The 21,626-nt window shown below is 43.1% G+C and overlaps 1 protein-coding gene across 1 annotated transcript; it reads left to right on the forward strand.

The window, feature by feature from the left end:
* Positions 1-6,622: 6,622 nt before the first annotated feature.
* Positions 6,623-20,473, forward strand: cplx4a (complexin 4a). The gene is made up of 3 exons (XM_038989437.1): positions 6,623-6,783; positions 13,969-14,056; positions 20,246-20,473. The coding sequence occupies exons 1-3, from the start codon at positions 6,623-6,625 to the stop codon at positions 20,471-20,473; spliced, it is 477 nt and encodes a 158-aa protein (XP_038845365.1).
* Positions 20,474-21,626: the final 1,153 nt, after the last annotated feature.

The raw sequence follows: 21,626 nt of genomic DNA on the forward strand, positions 1-21,626 counted from the left end.
AAATGTTTTCATATACAGTATGTTGTAACTGACTTCAGTGGGCAAATGCTCACCTTTTGATGGCCACTGGCGCGCTGGAGAAGTGTGTTCACGGATGAATCCCGGTTTCAACTGTAGGTGGCAGATGGCTTCGTGTGGGTGAGCGGTTTGCTGACGTGAACAGAGTGCCCCATGGTGGGTTTATGGTATGGGCAGGCATAAGCTACGGACAACGAACACAATTGCAATTTATCAATGGCAATTTGAAGGAACAGAGATACCGTGACGAGATCTTAAGGCCCGTTGTCGTGCCATTCATTCACCGCCGTCACCTCATGTTTCAGCATGATAATGCACAGCCCCATGTCACAAGGATCTGTACAGAATTCCTGGAAACTGAAAATGTCCCAGTTCTTCCATGGCCTGCATACACACCAGACATGTCATCCATTGAGCATGTTTGGGATGCTCTGGATCGACATGTATGACAGCGTGTTCCAGTTCTCGTCAATATCCAGCTACTTCACAAAGCCATTGAAGAGTGGGACAACATTCCACAGACTACAATCAGCAGTCTGATCAACTCTATGTGGAGGAGATGTGTCACGCTGCATGAGGCAAATGGTCACACCAGATACTGACTGGTTTTCTGATCCACACCCCTATCTCCTTTTTTTTTTTTTTTTTTTTAAGATATCTGTATTACCAGTCATGTAAAATCCATAGATTAGGGCCGAATTAAACTATTTAAATTGACTGATTTCCTTACATGAACTGTAACTCGGTAAAATATTTGAATGTTGCGGTTATATTTTTTCAGTGTATATTGGAAATAACTGTTGCTTTATGTCAGTGATTGCATACGGGTCTCTCCACACAGATAGGTAGGCAATCACATTTTTGCATACCAGTCATACCAACAGCAACAAATGGAAACCCATGAGTGCCTCAGCAGCAGGCATTTTTCAACAAATGAATGGCACTGTGTCCTAAATAAAATGTTAGTTCATATTTGATCAAATTAATCTTTTAATCTAGGCATGCCATACAGTTAACATGAGTACTGACTATGGAGCATTGGTATATGATGTCATGTCTTGCAGAGATACTTTTGTATATATAGTGTATGTGGACACCCCTTCAAATTAGTGGATTCAGCCACACCCACATTAGCTATTTCAGCCACACCCGTTTGCTGACAGGTGTATAAAATCGAGCACAAAACCATGCAATCTCCATAGACAAACATTTTCAGTAGAATGGCCTTACTGAAGAACTCAGCGACTTTCAACGTGGCACCATCATAGGATGCCACCTTTCCAACAAGTCAGTTTGTCAAATATCTGCCCTGCTAGAGCTGCCCCAGTCAATTGTAAGTGCTGTTATTGTGACGTGGAAACATCTAGGAGCAACAACGGCTCAGCCGCTAAGTGGTAGGCCAAACAAGCTCACAGAACAGGACCGCCAAGTGATGAATCGCTTCATGAAATGGGTTTCCACAGCCGAGCAGCCGCACACAAGCCTAAGATCATGCGCAATGCCAAGTGTCAGTTGGAGTGGTGTAAAGCTCGTTGCCATTGAACTCTGGAGCAGTGTAAACGCGTTCTCTGGAATCACCCTCACCATCTGGCAGTCCGACAGACAAATCTGGGTTTGGCAGATGCCAGGAGAATGCTACCTGCCCCAATGCATAGTGCCAACTGTAAAGTTTGGTGGAGGAGGAATAATGGACTGGGGCTGTTTTTCATGGTTCGGACTAGGCTCCTTAGTTCCAGTGAACGCTACAACATACAATGAAATTCTAGACGATTCTGTGCTTCCAAGTTTGTGGCCACAGTTTGGGTTAGGCCCTTTTCTGTTTCAGCATGACAATGCCCCGGTGCACAAAGCGAGGTCCATACAGAAATGGTTTGTCGAGATCAGTGTGGAAGAACTTGACTGGCCTGCACAGAGCCCTGACCTCAACCCCATCGAACACCTTAGGAATTAATTGGAACGCAGACTGCGAGCCAGGCCTAATCGCCCAACGTCATTGCCCGACCTCACTAATGCTCTTGTGGCCGAGTGGAAGTAAGTTTTTATGTCACATTGAAATGCCTTTCTTGCAAACTCAAAACCCAACAATTCAATAACAATGTATTACTAGAAAAAAGCACATGAGAAATAAGAAATATGAAGTACACGTAAGTAAGCATACTATATGCAGGAAATATTTAAGTCAGTTCCAATACCATATTTACATGTGCAGGAATACTTGAGTGATGGAGGTAGATATGTATAGTGGTAAGGTGATGAGGCAACAGGATATAAAGAGAGTAGCAGCAGCTTGCACGTGAGTGGGTGTGTAGAGAGAGTCAGTAGAAATGTCTGTGCATATTATGTGTGAGTGATCAGATGATGGAGTGACAGTGTGTGAGTGTGTAAGGCCCTGTGAGTGTGCATAGAGACTGAAATAAAAGATAATCGCGGTCCATGTAGCTATTTTGTTAGCTATTTATCAGTCTTATTGCTTGGGGATCGAAGCTGTTCAAGAGCCTGTTGGTGTTGGACTTGATGCACCGGTTCCTCTTTATGTGCGGCAGCAGAGAAAATAGTCTCTGGCTTGGGTGGTTGGGGTCTGATGATTTTCCGGGCCTTCTATTCACACCGCCTAATATAGAGGCTTTACAGTAGATGTTGGAATTCCCCGCACCAAGGTTCCAACATCTAGTGGAAAGCCTTCCCAGAAGACTGGAGGCTGTTATAGCAGCAAAGGTGGGGACCAACTCCATATTAATGCACATGATTTTGGAATGAGATGTTTGACGAGCAGGTGTCCGCATACTTTTGGTCATGTAGTTTAACTTGTTGTGATTCAGCTGTTTATAGCAGCTGTGATGTGGATGCTGTTTCTCCTGAGTGTAACAGTATAACTTTAAACCGTCCCCTCGCCCCGACACGGGCGCGAACCAGGGACCCTCTGCACACATCAACAACTGACACCCACGAAGCGTCGTTACCCATCGCTCCACAAAAGCCGCGGCCCTTGCAGAGCAAGGGGCAACACTACTTCTAGGTTTCAGAGCAAGTGACGTAACTGATTGAAATGCTACTAGCGCGTACCCGCTAACTAGCTAGCCATTTCACATCCGTTACACTTGAGCTACAATATGATGTTAACTATTATACTTCCAGGTCACATCACCACCATGACCTCTCACTAATCCTGATGGCATGTGTACAAATACCGGCTTTATCCTCTGTCAGCCTCTGAGGGAATGTATGACAACATAGCGAGTGAAAATGAATATTGTAACATAATACGTAAAACATGTTTTAATGGACACCACTGGTGGGGAATGTGTCTCAATCCAAATACAGTGCATTCGGAAAGTATTCAGGCCCCTTGACTTTTTCTACATTTTGTTAAGTTACAGCCGTATTCTAAAATGTATTAAATAGTTTTTTCCCTCATCAATCTACACACAATACCCCATAATGACAAAGCAAAAACAGGTTTAGAAATTTTTGCAGATTTATTTGAAATAAAAAAACTTTTATATCACATTTACATAAGTATTCAGACCCTTTTCAGTACTTTGTTTAATCACCTTTGGCAGCGATTACAGCTTTGAGTCTTCTTGGGTATGACGCTACATATTTGAGGAGTTTCTCCTGTTTTTCTCTACATATTCTCTTAACCTCTGTCAGGTTGGATGGGGAGAGTCGCTGCACAGCTATTTTCAGGTCTCTCCAGAGATGTGAGATTGGGTTCAAGTCCGGGCTCTGGCTGAGCCAACCAAGGACATTCAGAGACTTGTCCCGAAGCCACTCCGGCGTTGTCTTGGCTGTGTGCTTAGGGTCGTTGTCCCTAAGGTGAATCTTCACCCCAGTCTGAGATCCTGAGCAGGTTTTCATCAAGGATCTTTTTGTACTTTGCGCCGTTTATCTTTCCCTCGAGCCTGACTAGTCTCCTGGTCCCTGTCGCTGAAAAACATCCCCACAGCATGATGCTGCCACCACGATGCTTCACCGAAGGGATGGTGCCAGGTTTCCTCCAGATGTGACGCTTGCCATTTTGGCAAACTCCAAGCGGGGCTGTCGCGTGTCTTTTACTGAGGAGTGGCTTCCGTTTGGCCACTCTACCATGAAGGCCTGATTGGTGGAGTGCTGCAGAGATGGTTGTCCTTCTGGAAGGTTCTCCCATCTTCACAGAGGAACTCTGGAACTCTGTCAAAGTGACAATCGGGTTCTTGCTCAACTCTCTGACCAAGGCCCTTCTCCCCCGATTGCTCAGTTTGGCTGGGCGGCCAGCTCTAGGAAGAGTCTTGGTGGCTCCAAACTTCTTCCATTTAAGAATGATGGAGGCCACTGTGTTCTTGGGGACATTCAATGCTGCAGACATTTCTGGTACCCTTCCCCAGATCTGTGCCTGGACACAATCCTGTCTCGGAGCTCTACAAACAATTCCTTCGACCTCACGGCTTGGTTTTTGCTCGGACATGCACTGTCAACTGTGGGACCTTATATAGACAAGTGTGTGCCTTTCCAAATCATGTCCAATCAATTTTATTTACCACAGGTGGACTCCAATCAAGTTAGTTGCAGAAATATCTCAAGGATGGTCAATGGAAACAGGATTCACCTGAGCTCAATTTAGAGTCTCATAGTAAAGTGACTGAAAACTTATGTAAATAAGGTATTTCTGTTTTTCAATTTTAATACATTTGCAAAAATTGTTTTCACTTTGTCATTATGGGGCATTGTGTGTAGATTGATGAGGATTTGTATTTATTTAATCCATTTTAGAATAAGGCTGTAACGTAACAAAATGTGGAAAAAGTCAAGAGGTCTGAAAACTTTCCGAAAGCACTGTACGTTCTGCCATTAGTTTCCTCTCTCTCTCTTGCTCTCTTTCTTTTTCTCTCCTCCCTCAAACGGAATAGGGTATATTTGAGATAGACACCTTAATCTGTTATTGTCAGACTGCATTGTTGCAGTGTCACTCATCATAAATAAGAGATAATGACACTTCTATCACAGGAAACTGCCTCCTTCGCCCGCCTCCCCACCACAGCACAGTACAGTATTGCACAGTATAGCAGAGTGCAACGCAGTACAGTACGGCACAATAAAGTACAGCACAGTACAGCTAACTGCAAACAACAGTGTAGCTATAGAAAAAAGCAAATGCTATGGTTATACAATTCAGCTTGTCTGTCTGTAATTTCATACCAATTATAAAGAACATCAGCGTTTATGAATATGAATATGAAATGAATATGAAAGTATACAACCCTGCATTCTGCACACTCTGTACACAAATGTACGTTGTGTTATTCTTCATGCTGTTATTTAAAGGTTTCTTAGCCTTCAGTTCCTCCCCCACAGTTCCTCCAGCCCTCAGCTCCTCCAGCCCTCAGCCCCCCACCCCCTCAGCTCCCCCCAGTTCCTCCAGCCCTCAGCTCCCCCCAGTTCCTCCAGCCCTCAGCTCCCCCACAGCTCCTTCAGCCCTCAGCTCCCCCCCACCCTCAGCTCCTCCAGCCCTCAGCTCCCCCTCCAGCTCCTCCAGCCCTCAGCTCCCCCCCAGTTCCTCCAGCCCTCAGCCCCCCCTCCCCTCCTCCCCTCCTCCCCCCACCCTCGGCTCCCCCCCAGCTCCTCCAGCCTTCAGCTCCCCCCAGCTCCTCCAGCCCTCCCCTCCTCCCCCCACCCTCAGCTCCTCCAGCCCTCAGCTCCCCCCCACCCTCAGCTCCTCCAGCCCTCAGCCCCCCCAGTTCCTCCAGCCCTCAGCTCCCCCCCAGCTCCTCCAGCCCTCAGCTCCCCCCCACCCTCAGCTCCTCCAGCCCTCAGCTCCCCCTCCTCCCCCACCCTCAGCTCCTCCAGCCCTCAGCTCCCCCCATCAGCCTCAGCTCTCCCCCATCAGCTCCCCCGCCAGCTCCTCCAGCCCTCAGTTCCTCCAGCCCTCAGCTCTCCCAGCCCTCAGCCCCCCCCACTTCAGCTCCTCCAGCCCTCAGCTCCCACTCCTCCCCTCCTCCCCCCACCCTCAGCTCCCCCAGCCCCCCCCCCCCCCCCCCCCCCCACCCCCCCACCCACCCCTCAACTCCCCCTCCCCCCAACTCATCCAGGATATAACCGGATATCTCTGGCAGATGGGAGGGGCCAAACCTTGTTCAGTAATGTGATTAACTAGCAGTAGGCGGGCGGAAGCAACAACTAATGTGACAGGGGAGCAAGAATGTCTTGGGATCTTGAAATCCCCAAAATTTGACTGTGACCTTTGCATTGTGCTATACACCAATACTGTCATTGATTGCACCTGTCCCATTTATCAATATCAATCCTTAAAGTTGTGTGTTAAAAATAGAGGCGGAAAACCAGGCCATCTGCCTCTTAGCATCGTGGGGCTGTAGTGAGGTTTAATCCAGATTACGGCTGACCGTATTTTTTGTTGTTGGTGTCTGTTCCCTAGCCGTCAGTGCATCCTTCATTACACACCCAAGCAGCAGCACAGGTTAGCTAGACAGAATATACAGGATCCCATTGGACTTAACCAATCGCTAGCAATCCCAACCCAACGGTAGAAGCCAGAGAAACAACTAGTCCTATTTACCAATAATATAATATCTGTATATCCTAGTACAGCAGAACTCTATAGGGGATCGAGATGTTCCTAATCAAGACCATGATGCCTAACCCGCTGGCTGGTTTGAATCCTATGGGTGGAGGAGAGGAGGAAGCGGAGGCGGCCCCTGCAGACCCGGCCAAAGCAGCAGGGATGACACGCGAGGAGTATGAGGAGTACCAAAAACAGTTGGTGGAGGAGAAGTAAGTAACCTGCCCTGACTGCCTGAGTTACCTCCATTTTGTTTTGGTGTTGTTGGATCATGAGTGGCTATGAGACAACATGGCTGGCTAACCCTACAGAGTGTCGGCTCCACCACCCTTATTCTATCTGACCTTGACAAGCACCATGCAGGAAATCTACAGGAAATCACCTTGCAAATGATTTGTTAATTTTAAATCTTGTTGTTTTGTTGAATTCATAACTTTAATTTATCAATATTTATTCCCGTTGTTACAGATTACAATTTATGTTTATTTTTGCGCTATTTATTTTCTTGAGGGTTTTGTCACTCAAGGTCAGAGCAGACACCTTAACTCCACGACCACCGTTACACAATTCATCTCTGATCATTGACCCTCTGCTGTGATATCAACAATGTTGTTTTTGAAGCCACACTGGCTTACCGACATTGAATTTGAATAACACTCGAAAGGTCAGTGCTAAAATAAAGTAAAATGGTCTGTAAAATGGTCTGTAATACAGTCTGTAAAATGGTCTGTAAAATAGTCTTACATTTTGAAAAGTGAATTCAGTTCAGTCTAATTTAGAGCCTGAACTATTAAGCCTCCAGGAGGATTTTAAAATGGCTGCTGAATTTCCCCCATGGTGATTTAATTTAACTGCGACGTTGTAGGAGGAGCTTTGATGGTGAAGTGAAAAATCACAGATCAAAAGTAATCTTACTGCTATGTCTATCTCGAATCATTTCAACACTCTGTCCAGTTTATTCATCCATATCCACAATTTCAGACAGGTACTAGTTGACAAACAGGAGGAAGAGCTCATAACTGTGGTTTCACTGCCATGGCAGCCATTTTGTTTTATTATGTAAAATGATGTGGCTGCTGCCCAGTAGGGCATGTTCAGTCACTGTTCAAAACATTAACTCCCAATCTCTGGATTCTATTAAATTAGATTCAAATGTAATGTTACATCACAGCATAGTTGAAAGATACTGTATGGCGTGTAGAAATACAAAGAGGGTGGTCAGCAGAGATGGGTGGGATGGGCTGAGGGAAACTGAGGGTTGAGATGTGGAACTGGAAACAACAGAGGGAGAGGTTTTTTTGGGTGGGGGGAGTGGGAGGGGGTCTTGGATGGTTGATGGCCTGGCGGTTAGGATCTCGGGCCGGTGGCTGCTATGTCGCTGGTTCGGGTCCCGGTTTTGACTTGGTGAGAGATCTTTTGACGTGCCCTTGAGCTGGGCACTTGACCCTGGTTGCTCCTGTGGGTCTCTCTGGATGGGAGTCTTTTAGATGACTGAATGTCATGTCAATGTTGAGCTGCTTCGCTGCGGGTAGATTGTATGTTTTAATATTCAGTAAAATTTATATTTTTTAAATGTATTTAAGCAATCAATAAATGAGTCCATAAATGTTACATTATTTGTGTGTAATAATTTTCTACATTGCAACAAAATATAGCATAGCCTTAGCCTAAAACTGACATGTTACAAGCATTTATCTACACTCGCAATAACATATGCTAACCATGTGTATGTGACCAATAATAATATTTGATTTAATTTGACATGTTGATGTTTTACAGAAATATAATCTTCTGATGGACGCATCAGCCAAACCAGATTATGTAACCAGATTATGTAAGCAGATCAGCCTTTCCTCCCATGATTTAGTGAACAATTCTGTTGTCTTCTGGTGGAAAATGGCCGCACACAGATCCGATGCTAAATGTCAAAGCACTTTTACTTAAAGCCTGCAGTTATAATGCATTATAAGAGCGTGTATGACCACCTTATAACCATCTTGTATTCCTCATTTTGTGTTGGGTGTCTTCGGGCCTATGACTGTCAGAGCAGAGCAGGAGTTAGTGTTACGCAATGAGTGTACAAAACATTAGGAACACCTTGCTAATATTGAGTTGACCCCCTTTTGCCCTCAGAACAGCCTCAATTCGTCAGGGAACTACAAGGTGTCCAAAGCGGTCCACAGGGATGCTGGCCCATGTTGACTCCAATGCTTCCTAAAGTTGTGTGAAGTTGGCTGGATGTCCTTTGGGTGGTGGGTCATTCTTGATACACACGGGAAACTGTTGAGTGTGAAAAACCCAGCAGCGTTGCAGTTCTTGGCACACTCAAACTGGTGCGCCTGGCACCTACTACCATACCCCGTTCAAAGGCACTTAAATCCTTTGTCTTGCCGATTCACCCTCTGAATGGCACACACACAATTCATGTCTTAATTGTCTCAAAGCTTAAAAATCCTTCTTTAACCTGGCTCTTCATCTACACTGATTTGAAGTGGATTTAACAAGTGACATCAATAAGGGATCATAGCTTTCACCTGGATTCACTTGGTCAGTCTATGTCATGGTAATGTTTTGTACAATCAGTGTACTGTGGCTGTGTTGGGTAATTTGTCCTAATCCTCAATCTGGCCCAAACCCTCAATCTGGCCAACTAATAATCCTCACGTTTAATTGGCTAGGGGAAACAGTTCCCTCTCCACAGCGACCAATGAGGTTGGCACATATACATGCTTCCCTATATACATAGACTTGAAATCACTGGCCACTTTAATAATGGAACACTAGTCACTTTAATAACGCTTACATATTTTGCGTTACTCATCTCATATGAACAACACCATTCAAAAGTTTGGGGTCACTTAGAAATGTCCTTGTTTTTAAAGAAAAGCTCATTTTTTGTCCATTAAAATAACATCAAATTGATCAGAAATACAGTGTAGACATTGTTGATGTTGTAAATGACTATTGTAGCTGGAAACGGCTGATTTTTTTTAATGGAATATCTACATAGGCGTACAGAGGCCCATTATCAGCAACCATCACTCCTGTGTTCCAAAGGCACGTTGTGTTAGCTAATCCAAGTTTGTCATTTTAAAAGGCTAATTGATCATTAGAAAACCCGTTTGCAAATATGTTAGCACAGCTGAAAACTGTTGTGCTAATTAAAGACGCAATAAAACTGGCCTTCTTTAGACTAGCTGAGTATCTGGAGCATCAGCATTTGTAGGTTCGATTACAGGATCAAAATGGCCAGAAACAAAGGACTTTCTTCTGATACTCGTCAGTCTATTCTCATTCTGAGAAATTAAGGCTATTCCATGCGAGAAATTGCCAAGAAACTGAAGATCTCGTACAATGCTGTGTACTACTCCCTCACAGTACAGCGCAAACTGGCTCTAACCAGAATAGAAAGAGGAGTGGGAGGCCCCAGTGCACAACTGAGCAAGAGAAAAAGTACATTAGTGTCTAGTTTTAGAAACAGACACCTCACAAACACCAATCTCAACGTCAACAATGAAGAGGTGACTGTGATGCTGGCCTTCTAGGCAGAGTTGCAAAGAAAAAGCCATATCTCAGACTGGCCAATAAAAATAAAAGATTAAGATGGGCAAAAGAACACAGACACTGAACAGAGGAACTCTGCCTAGAAGGCCAGCATCCCGGAGTCGCCTCTTCACTGTTGGTAATCGAACCCACAAATGCTGATGCTCCAGATACTCAACTAGTCTAAAGAAGGCCAGTTTTATTGCTTCTTTAATTAGCACAACAGTTTTCAGCTGTGCTAACATAATTGCAAAAGGGTTTTCTAATGATCAATTAGCCTTTTAAAATGATAAACTTGGATTAGCTAACACAACGTGCCATTGGAACACAGGAGTGATGGTTGCTGATAATAGGCAACTGTACGCCTATGTAGATATTCCATTAAAAAAAAAACGTTTCCAGCTACAACAGTCATTTACAACATTAACAACATCTACACTGTATTTCTGTTATTTTAATGGACAAAAACAAGAACATATCTAAGTGACCCCAAACTGTTGAACGGTAGTCTACATACTGTATTCTATTACGTTCTATATTCTTAGTCTATGCCGCTCTGACATTGCTCGTCCAAATATTTATTTCCTTTACTTTAGATTTGTGTGTATTGGGTATATGTTGTGAAATAGTTCGATATTACTTGTTAGATATTACTGCACTGTTGGAGCTAGAAACACAAGCATTTTCGCTACAACCGCAATAACATCTGCTAAACACGTGTATGTGACCAATACATTTTATTTGAACATAGCCAAGAGAATTGTTGTGTTACAAATGGCACCCTATTCTCTTTAGTGTGTACTACTTTTGAACAGGGCCCTAGGGAATCCCATAGGGCTCTGGCCAAAAGTAATAATATGTTGTATTGTCACATACACCCGATAAGTGCAGTGAAATGTGTTGTTTTTCAGGGTGAGAGAGGGTCACCTTGTATGCTCAGGTATTCAAAAAAGCATTCTTCTGGTTATCGGCCCAACGCTCTAACCACTAGGCTAGTGCATTAGAGAGTAGGGCTCTAACCACTAGGCTAGTGCATTAGAGAATAGGGCTCTAACTGCTAGGCTAGTGCATTAGACAATAGGCCTCTAACTGCTAGGCTAGTGCATTATATAGAGAATAGGGATCTAACCGCTAGGCTAGTGCATTATATAGAGAATAGGGCTTTAACTGCTAGGCTAGTGCATTAGAGAATAGGGCTCTAACTGCTAGGCTGGTGCATTAGAGAGTAGGGCTCTAACCGCTAGGCTAGTGCATTAGAGAGTAGGGCTCTAACCACTAGGCTAGTGCATTATATAGATAGTAGGGATCTAACCACTAGGCTAGTGCATTATATAGAGAATAGGGCTCTAACCGCTAGACTAGTGCATTAGAGAATAGGGCTCTAACTGCTAGGCTAGTGCATTAGAGAGTAGGGCTCTAACCACTAGGCTAGTGCATTATATAGAGAATAGGGCTCTAACTGCTAGGCTAGTGCATTAGAGAATAGGGCTCTAACTGCTAGGCTAGTGCATTATATGGAGAATAGGGCTCTAACTGTGCCCAATTTGTAAGTCGCTCTGGATAAGAGCGTCTGCTAAATGACTTAAATGTAAATGTAACTGCTAGGCTAGTGCATTATATAGAGAATAGGGCTCTAACCGCTAGGCTAGTGCATTAGAGAATAGGGCTCTAACCGCTAGGCTAGTGCATTATATAGAGAATAGGGCTCTAACCACTAGGCTAGTGCATTATATAGATAGTAGGGCTCTAACCACTAGGCTAGTGCATTAGAGAGTAGGGCTCTAAGGCTCTAACCGCTAGGCTAGTGCATTAGAGAATAGGGCTCTAACTGCTAGGCTAGTGCATTAGAGAATAGGGCTCTAACCGCTAGGCTAGTGCATTATATAGATAATAGGGCTCTAACCGCTAGGCTAGTGCATTAGAGAGTAGGGCTCTAACCACTAGGCTAATGCATTATATAGAGAATAGGGCTCTAACTGCTAGACTAGTGCATTATATAGAGAATAGGGCTCTAACTGCTAGACTAGTGCATTATATAGAGAATAGGGCTCTAACCACTAGGCTAGTGCATTATATAAAGAATAGGGCTCTAACTGCTAGGCTAGTGCATTATATAGAGAATAGGGCTCTAACCGCTAGGCTAGTGCATTATATAGAGAATAGGGCTCTAACCACTAGGCTAGTGCATTATATAGATAGTAGGGCTCTAACCGCTAGGCTAGTGCATTATATAGAGAATAAGGCTCTAACCACTAGGCTAGTGCATTAGAGAGTAGGGCTCTAACTGCTAGGCTAGTGCATTATATAGAGAATAGGGCTCTAACCGCTAGGCTAGTGCATTATACAGAGAATAGGGCTCTAACCACTAGGCTAGTGCATTATATAGATAGTAGGGCTCTAACTGCTAGGCTAGTGCATTATATAGAGAATAGGGCTCTAACCGCTAGGCTAGTGCATTATATAGAGAATAGGGCTCTAACCGCTAGGCTAGTGCATTATATAGAGAATAGGGCTCTAACCACTAGGCTAGTGCATTATATAGATAGTAGGGCTCTAACCGCTAGGCTAGTGCATTATATAGAGAATAAGGCTCTAACCACTAGGCTAGTGCATTAGAGAGTAGGGCTCTAACTGCTAGGCTAGTGCATTATATAGAGAATAGGGCTCTAACCGCTAGGCTAGTGCATTATACAGAGAATAGGGCTCTAACCACTAGGCTAGTGCATTATATAGATAGTAGGGCTCTAACTGCTAGGCTAGTGCATTATATAGAGAATAGGGCTCTAACCGCTAGGCTAGTGCATTAGAGAGTAGGGCTCTAACCGCTAGACTAGTGCATTAGAGAATAGGGCTCTAACCGCTAGGCTAGTGCATTATATAGAGAATAGGGAGCCACTTGGAACACAACCAAGGATTCTCATAATGATTATCCTAAAGTCAATACACTAATGAGTTGACCACGGTTGTATAATCTGACTGCCCAATGCCTATTGACATGCTACGGGTTGTGATGACATGCTACAGGTTGTGATGACATGCTACGGGTTGTGATGACATGCTACGGGTTGTGATGACATGCTACGGGTTGTGATGACATGCTACGGGTTGTGATGACATGCTACGGGTTGTGTAAAGCCATAATAATGACACAGGAGGAAAGCAGTTGAAACGTTGGTTTAATCCATTATTATCATTGGAGCCAAAGAGTTTGCAGCTTTTGATTTTTCTAAACAGGAGGAAATATAAGCAGCACATTAGATGATAAAGTTATAAATAGTACAACCATACAACTATTTATTATAGCAGCCAGCCCAGACATCCTCCATGTTCTCGCCAGCCCAGACATCCTCCATGTTCTCGCCAGCCCAGACATCCTCCATGTTCTCGCCAGCCCAGACATCCTCCATGTTCTCGCCAGCCCAGACATCCTCCATGTTCTCGCCAGCCCAGAAATCCTCCATGTTCTCGCCAGCCCAGACATCCTCCATGTTCTCTTTTCAAATTCCGGAAGAATCATATGACTGAACAGTGAGAGTATGTAGTGTGAACCTCCGTACCTCTTTACCTAAACCCATCTGATGGTTTACCCATGAGACATGTAGCATGTCGTTAAGGTCAATCTCCATAAGCGCTGCATCCTCTTAGCTTCACAGTATCATGTGTTGCATTAGTATGGTATATTGACTGTCCCTTTGGTTGAAACAAGATCATACTCAGACCGTTATTGTTGCTTGAATACAAATGAAACAAGTATACAGTATGCATGCATATAACGTTATCCATTATGTAGTCACACTATATATAAATTAATTAATCAATCAATTAATCAATCATTTATTTTCTCTGTTGTTCAGGATGGAGAGAGATGCCGACTTCTTACACAAGAAAGCTGAGAGGGCAACTCTGCGGGTGTGCCTACGAGACAAGTACAGACTCCCAAAGGTGACAACCCATTCCTCCTGAATTACAACCTGTTCAGCCCCCTCTGAAAACACATTCCTCCTGAATTACAACCTGTTCAGCCCCCTGTGAAAACACATTCCTCCTGAATTACAATCTTTTCAGCCCCCTGTGAGAACACATTCCTCCTGAATTACAACCTGTACAACCCTGTCACTAATCACTCTCTAGAGTAGATGATTTCAACTTTACTTTACTTCCTGAATTCTGCACTGTTTTATGTTATACTGTATGTTTACATACTTGTAGAGCAAATGTTAAAATAGAAAACACGTTCATTGCCATTAATTGCTCAGATGCAGAGACCTTTGGATGGAACAATGAGGTTATGTAATTTTACATTTCAAATTTATTTAACTAGGCAAGTCAGACAAATTAGGTGACAAAACAAATTCTTATTTACAATGACGGCCAACCCCGGATGACACTAGGACAATTATGTGCCGCCCGACGGGACTCCCAAACACGGCCGGTTATGATACAGCCTGGATTCTGTATTTACACCTCTAGCGCTGAAGATGCAGTACCTTAGACCGCTGCGCCACTCGGGAGCCCAAACGTAGACTACAATTGTACTTCCTAAATTGACTGAATTGAAATGGACTCAAACCTCAACCCTGGCGAACACCTCAATGGTTAAGCCTGACTTGCAGTGGTTGATGTTTACAGGCTAGACGCTGTTTTTATCCCTTGGCCTAGTACTTGGGCAGTTTACTTTAGGCCGTACAGCGGGAGGTGGAGGTGGCTAACTGCCAGCAGATTACAGTGAAGGCAAGATGTTCCATAAAAGACCTGGAGACTTGACATGGTGTCCTATATTGTGCTGTGGGCTTAAAACAAGACCAGAAGCCATCTGCTCTGCTAGGTGTTAATGTGGCTCTGGGGAGTGAAGACAGTGCTGGTTGAGCGACATTGACAGCCACATCTAGGTTAGATTCTGTAGAATAATCTACTGAATCTGTTTGGATCTATTGGGATCTATTGAAAGCTGCTTGATAAGGAAGTTATTTTTAACCAGTTGTTATGACAGGCGGAAATAAGGTACAGTTCGATTTCTGATTTTATATACGTCATTACTGAAAGAAAAAGCGATAGTTCAATGTTTTTGATTTGAATGGATATATTACCACTACCATGTATAAATCTGTGCTTACAGTAGCAAAAAGCAGAATATATATTTATATAATTTAAGTATTGAAAAGAAATCATCCTGACTGAGGTGAACGTAAATGGCTTCTGTGTTTGCTTTTTGCAGAATGCCTCTCACACGTCATTCAGTTCAATATTCTATCTTCTTGTTTGTTATTTTCATTTCTATATGTGGAACGACACTTCAAAACACTTCAAAACAATAGACAACATATTCATATATCATGAATATGTATAGATTCAGTTAGTTTAAATAGACATGTTTATGGAAAAGGCTATACAACCTATACAACGACTATTGAGTCCAGTAAGTATTGTTTCACCATGACAGACAACCCAACATAAAGATTATTTTACATTTGATTAAAGGCATTGTACAAGATAGTCATCACAACTGAGGAACACAATGAATGGTGAAATAACGTGATTGTATTTGTAACTGCAAAATCTGTCATGTTTAACTAATGGAATTAGTCTCTTGTGTAAGACTGTGGCGGACATCTTTAGAATCCTCACACCTGGCCGTCGTCATGGTTTATAACGGAAAGGCTAACGCAGGTTTCAGATCAGCCTTCCTGGAGTTTAGAAAGTAGGTTCCAATAGGTTCTAGAATGGAGGTTTCAACAGGTTCTAGAATGGAGGTTTCAACAGGTTCTAGAATGGAGGTTTCAACAGGTTCTAGAATGGAGGTTTCAACAGGTTCTAGAATGGAGGTTTCAATAGGTTCTAGAATGGAGGTTCCAATAGGTTCTAGAATGGAGGTTTCAATAGGTTCTAGAATGGAGGTTTCAATAGGTTCTAGAATGGAGGTTTCAACAGGTTCTAGAATGGAGGTTTCAATAGGTTCTAGAATGGAGGTTCCAATAGGTTCTAGAATGGAGGTTTCAACAGGTTCTAGAATGGAGGTTTCAATAGGTTCTAGAATGGAGGTTTCAACAGGTTCTAGAATGGAGGTTTCAACAGGTTCTAGAATGGAGGTTTCAACAGGTTCTAGAATGGAGGTTTCAACAGGTTCTAGAATGGAGGTTTCAATAGGTTCTAGAATGGAGGTTCCAATAGGTTCTAGAATGGAGGTTTCAACAGGTTCTAGAATGGAGGTTTCAACAGGTTCTAGAATGGAGGTTTCAACAGGTTCTAGAATGGAGGTTTCAACAGGTTCTAGAATGGAGGTTTCAACAGGTTCTAGAATGGAGGTTTCAACAGGTTCTAGAATGTAGGTTTGAGGTTGTCGCAGTTTATTCAGTCAATCTGTTTCTTCTTCTTCTTCTTTATTGCGTTAAGTGTGCTCAAACTAAGGATTCCTAAGTGACCATTTGTTTTTACTAGTGACATGTGCACCAGTGAGGTGTTAAAACGACACTCATCCCGTGCCTTGCGTGTAGTTGTGTGTAGTTATTGCAGGATACCAGGTTGTGTCAGAGGAACACCCTAAAAATGATCAAAGACTCCAGCCACTGTCTGTTCTCTCTGCTGCCACACAAGTGGTACCGGATCGCCATATGGTATCGGATCGCCATATCTGGGACCAGAAACTCCTGAAGTTTCTACCCAAAAGCTATAAGACTGCTAAACAGTTAATCAAATGGCTACCCAGACAATCTGCTTTTCACCCCCTACTTATATGTACATAGTACTTCAATAAATCACCTAACCAAACCTACATGTACATATTACCTCAATCAATCACCTAACCAAACCTATATGTACGTAGTACTTCAATAAATAACCTAACCATTTTACCTCAATCAATCACTCCAACAACCTCATACCCCAGTACACTGACTCGGTACCGGTACTCCTTGTATATAGATAGCCTTTATATACCCTCGTCATTGTTATTTAATCGTGTTACTATTTTTAACATTTTTTTTACATCTATTTGGAAATGTTCTTACTTTTTAACTGCATTGTTGGCAAAGGGCTCATAAGTAAACATTTTACAGTGAAGTCTACACTTGTTGTATTAGTTTAATTTATTTGATGTCTCTCCATGTTTTACTAGCTAATCTAACATCTGTCTGTACAGAGCGAGACAGGATGAAAGAGGTTGTCTGTCTGTCTGTCTGTCTGTCTGTCTGTCTGTCTGTCTGTCTGTCTGTCTGTCTGTCTGTCTGTCTGTCTGTCTGTCTGTCTGTCTGTCTGTCTGTCTGTCTGTCTGTCTCGGTAGCTAATCCAATGTACTGCAAAGCACTTTGTGACAACTACTGACATAAAAACATCAGTTATGAATGAATTGTATTTATTTGTAATGATTTCATTGATTGATTGATTGATTGATTGATTGGTATCTTTCTATTTCACTAGCTAATCTGATGTCTGTGTTGTCCCCTACAGAGACAAGAGTGTAACTGTAGAAGATAACTCTGTCTCACACGCGGACGCTGTGTTGTTGATGTCTTGTTTCTACAGACCCAGCATGAGGCAGGAGTATAGCTGCAGTAGGCTGTCTGTCTCACTAGCTAATCTCATGCCTGTGTTGGCCTCTACATGAACACAAGTGTACAGTGGCAAGAAAAGGTATGTGAACCCTTTGGAATTACCTGGATTTACCATAAATTGGTCATCAAATTTGATCTGATCATCAACAATAGACAAACACAGTATGCTTAAACTAATAACACACACATTATTGTATTTTTCTTGTCTATATTGAATATATCGTTTAAACAATCACAGTGTAGATTGAAAAAAGTATGTGAACCCCTAGGCTGACTTCTCCAAAAGCTAATTGGAGACAGGAGTCAACTAACCTGGAGTCCAATTAATGAGACGAGATTGGAGATGTTGGTTAGAGCTGCCCTGCCCTATAAAAAACACTCACAACATTTGAGTTTGCTATTCACAAGAAGCATTGCCTGAGGTGAAATATGCCTCGAACAAAAGAGATCTTAGAAGACCTGATTAAGAATTGTTGACTTGCATGAAGCTGGAAAGGATTACAAAGTATCTCTAAAAGTCAGTCCACGGTAAAACAAATTGTCTATAAATGGAGAAAGTTCAGCACTGTTGCTACTCTCCCTAGGAGTGGCCGTCCTGCAAAGATGACTGCAAGCGCACAGCGCAGAACGCTCAATGAGGTTAAGAAGAATCCTAGAGTGTCAGCTAAAGACTTACAGAAATCTCTGGAACATTCTAACATCTCTGTTGACGAGTCTACGATACGTAAAACACTAAACAAGAATGGTGTTCATGGGAGGACAGCACGGAAGAAGCCACTGCTGTCCAAAAAAAACATTTCTGCACGTCTGAAGATTGCAAAGGAGCACCTGGATGTTCCACAGCTCTACTGGAAAAATATTATGTGGACAGATTATTTGGAAGGAACACACAACACTGTGTGTGGAGAAAAAAAGGCACAGCACACCAACATCAAAACCTCATCCCAACTGTAAAGTATGGTGGAGGGAGCATCATGGTTTGGGGCTGCTTTGCTGCCTCAGGGCCTGGACAGCTTGCTATCAATGGCGGAAAAATGAATTCCCATGTTTATCAAGACATTTTGCAGGAGAATGTAAGGGTATCTGTCCGCTAACTAAAACTCAACAGAAGTTGGGTGATGCAACAGGACAACGACCCAAAACACAGAAGTAAATCAACAACAGATTGGCTTCCAGAGAAGGAAATATACCTTCTAGAGTGTCCTGACCTCAACCTGATTGAGATGCTGTGGCATGACCTCAACCTGATTGAGATGCTGTGTCCTGACCTCAACCTGATTGAGATGCTGTGTCCTGACCTCAACCTGATTGAGATGCTGTGTCCTGACCTCAACCTGATTGAGATGCTGTGGCGTGACCTCAACCTGATTGAGATGCTGTGGCATGACCTCAACCTGATTGAGATGCTGTGGCATGACCTCAACCTGATTGAGATGCTGTGGCGTGACCTCAACCTGATTGAGATGCTGTGGCATGACCTCAAGAGAGCGGTTCACACCAGACATCACAAGAACATTTCTAAACTGAAACAGTTTTGTAAAGAGGAATGGTCCAAAATTCCTCCTGACCGTTGTGCTGGTCTGATTCACAACTACAGAAAACGTTTGGTTGAGGTTATTGCTGCCAAAGGAGGATTAACCTGTTATTATATCCAAGGGTTCACATACTTTTTCAACCCTACACTGTGAATGTTTACACAGTGTGTTCAATAAAGACATGTGTTATTAGTTTAAGCAGACTGTGTTTGTCTATTGTTGTGATTTAGATGAAGATCAGATACAATTTTATGACCAATTTATGCAGAAGTCCAGGTAATTCCAAAGGATTCATATACTTTTTTCTTGCCGCTGTAGTAGGTTGTTTACATCTGTATCGGTCTCTCCCTTTTTAAAGGCCAAGCAAAAGACATGAGAGTAGTAGGGTCTGTCCTGTCTGTCTGTCTGTCTGGTCTGGTCTGGTCTGGTCTGGTCTGGTCTGGTCTTGTCTTGTCTTGTCTTGTCTTGTCTTGTCTTGTCTTGTCTGTCTGGCTAATCTAATGTCAGCATTGGTCTTTTAGTGGGAGCAGGGCAGCGAGCAGTAACTAACGACGCTAGCTAATGTAACATCTCTAATGTTTCTCTAACAGAGCGAGCAGTAACTAACGACGCTAGCTAATGTAACATCTCTATTGTTTCTCTAACAGAGCGAGCAGTAACTAACGACGCTAGCTAATGTAACATCTCTAATGTTTCTCTAACAGAGCGAGCAGTAACTAACGACGCTAGCTAATGTAACATCTCTAATGTTTCTCTAACAGAGCGAGCAGTAACTAACGACGCTAGCTAATGTAACATCTCTAATGTTTCTCTAACAGAGCGAGCAGTAACTAACGACGCTAGCTAATGTAACATCTCTAATGTTTCTCTAACAGAGCGAGCAGTAACTAACGACGCTAGCTAATGTAACATCTCTATTGTTTCTCTAACAGAGCGAGCAGGACGAGAACATGATCTCCGTCTGCCTTACTAGCTGATGTCCTGACTAATAATAATGTTACAAGCTATAAAATAAATATAATGTCTGTATTGGTCTCTACTCTCTCCAGAGCGAGCAGGACGATAACATGCTGGCCATGGCTGGAGACGACGTGGACGTACCCGAGGAGCTCCTCAAGATGGTGGACGAGGATGCCACGGAGGAGGAGGACAAGGACTCCATCTTGGGTGGCATTCAGAACCTCCAGAACATGGACATGGACCAGCTCAAGGAGAAGGCCTCGGCCACCGTGACGGAGATGAAAGCCAAGGCGGAGGAGAAATGCTCTGTCATGTAAATAAAATAAAATGGAAGATTTCACTTCATGAACAGCCGGTCCCAATTCCATCCCTAGCCCGATTCGATCCCTTGGCCCTAACCCTTCAATGTTTGCAGATCTGAAGGTGGAAGAAATATGGTGGAAGCTGTACCACCACACTGCCTATACTTATTAAGACCATTAGACATGCTAACGTAAAGGTGTAAAGGAACAAGGGGGAGGGAAAGGGAGTGATTTAGGACCGACTGTAAACAAACCGATCCTATAAGAGTCTCCAATCTCCACCCAGCAGACCTGGGTTTAAAATAAGTATCTGAGCTATTTTAAAGCTCCTATACTCAACTGGTGGACCGCATCTATTTATTGTTAAAAAAATAGAACTCGATCGGGCTTCGACCCCTGGTATCATTTAAACACACATAAGACGTGTAGAATTGCAGGAAATTAGCTTTGAAACAGCAACAAAATTCTCTGCCCAATGTGAAATGTGTAGAATTGCAGGGAATTTGCTTTAAAACTGCAAAATTTTCTCTCCGCCAACAAGAGGGGTGTGAACAGTTTGGGGTCCAATGGGTTGTGAGGTTGGGGTTTGTTACTACGCAGATAAATGACATTATCCATCTGGACCTTAGCCACATAGGAAATTTGTTTGACCGGACCTTCTCAACTAGTACTTGAGTACCCATGTTTTAAAGTCTCCTTTGAGTGTTTTGATTGAGCCTGTCTGGGGAGTGCCAAATGGACGGGCCGAGTTGGTTTGCACTTTTGGTACTATTCCATTGGTTCCATAATTGTGCCAGGTAAGCTCAATCAAGCACAGCTGAAAGAAAACAGATATTATTTGAACCCAGGTCTAAGAGAGTCCTCTATCTCCCCCTATCAATGATCAAAGCTGTGAAATCTGCTTGGCGACATCCAATGGTAGCAGGTCTTGCTGAAATGGAAGTTAATTTCCCAAACAACTTCTTGTGTGAATCGGTTTCTGTTTTGAAGTCTCCCCTTAATTTGCTGTTTGTATAACTTGTAAAAGTACGTATTTTTTGTATGTGTGTGAATGAATGCTGTTTTAGATTGTTTCTCCCCCATTTGTGTTATTCTCCATGTTTCATCGGTTAATTAGGAAATTATGACACTCATGATGAACACTTTTACACTTTATGCAACTGACAAT

The sequence above is a fragment of the Salvelinus namaycush genome, chromosome 3, assembly GCF_016432855.1.
Source record: "Salvelinus namaycush isolate Seneca chromosome 3, SaNama_1.0, whole genome shotgun sequence".
Taxonomy (NCBI): domain Eukaryota; kingdom Metazoa; phylum Chordata; class Actinopteri; order Salmoniformes; family Salmonidae; genus Salvelinus; species Salvelinus namaycush.

Excerpts from the sequence above, each read along its gene's own strand:
- cplx4a (XM_038989437.1), top strand. The coding sequence starts at position 6,623 with ATGTTCCTAATCAAGACCATGATGCCTAACCCGCTGGCTGGTTTGAAT. Across the intron at positions 6,784-13,968 it reads AAACAGTTGGTGGAGGAGAA|GATGGAGAGAGATGCCGACT; the intron begins GTAAGTAACCTG and ends TCTGTTGTTCAG. Across the intron at positions 14,057-20,245 it reads ACAAGTACAGACTCCCAAAG|AGCGAGCAGGACGATAACAT; the intron begins GTGACAACCCAT and ends TACTCTCTCCAG.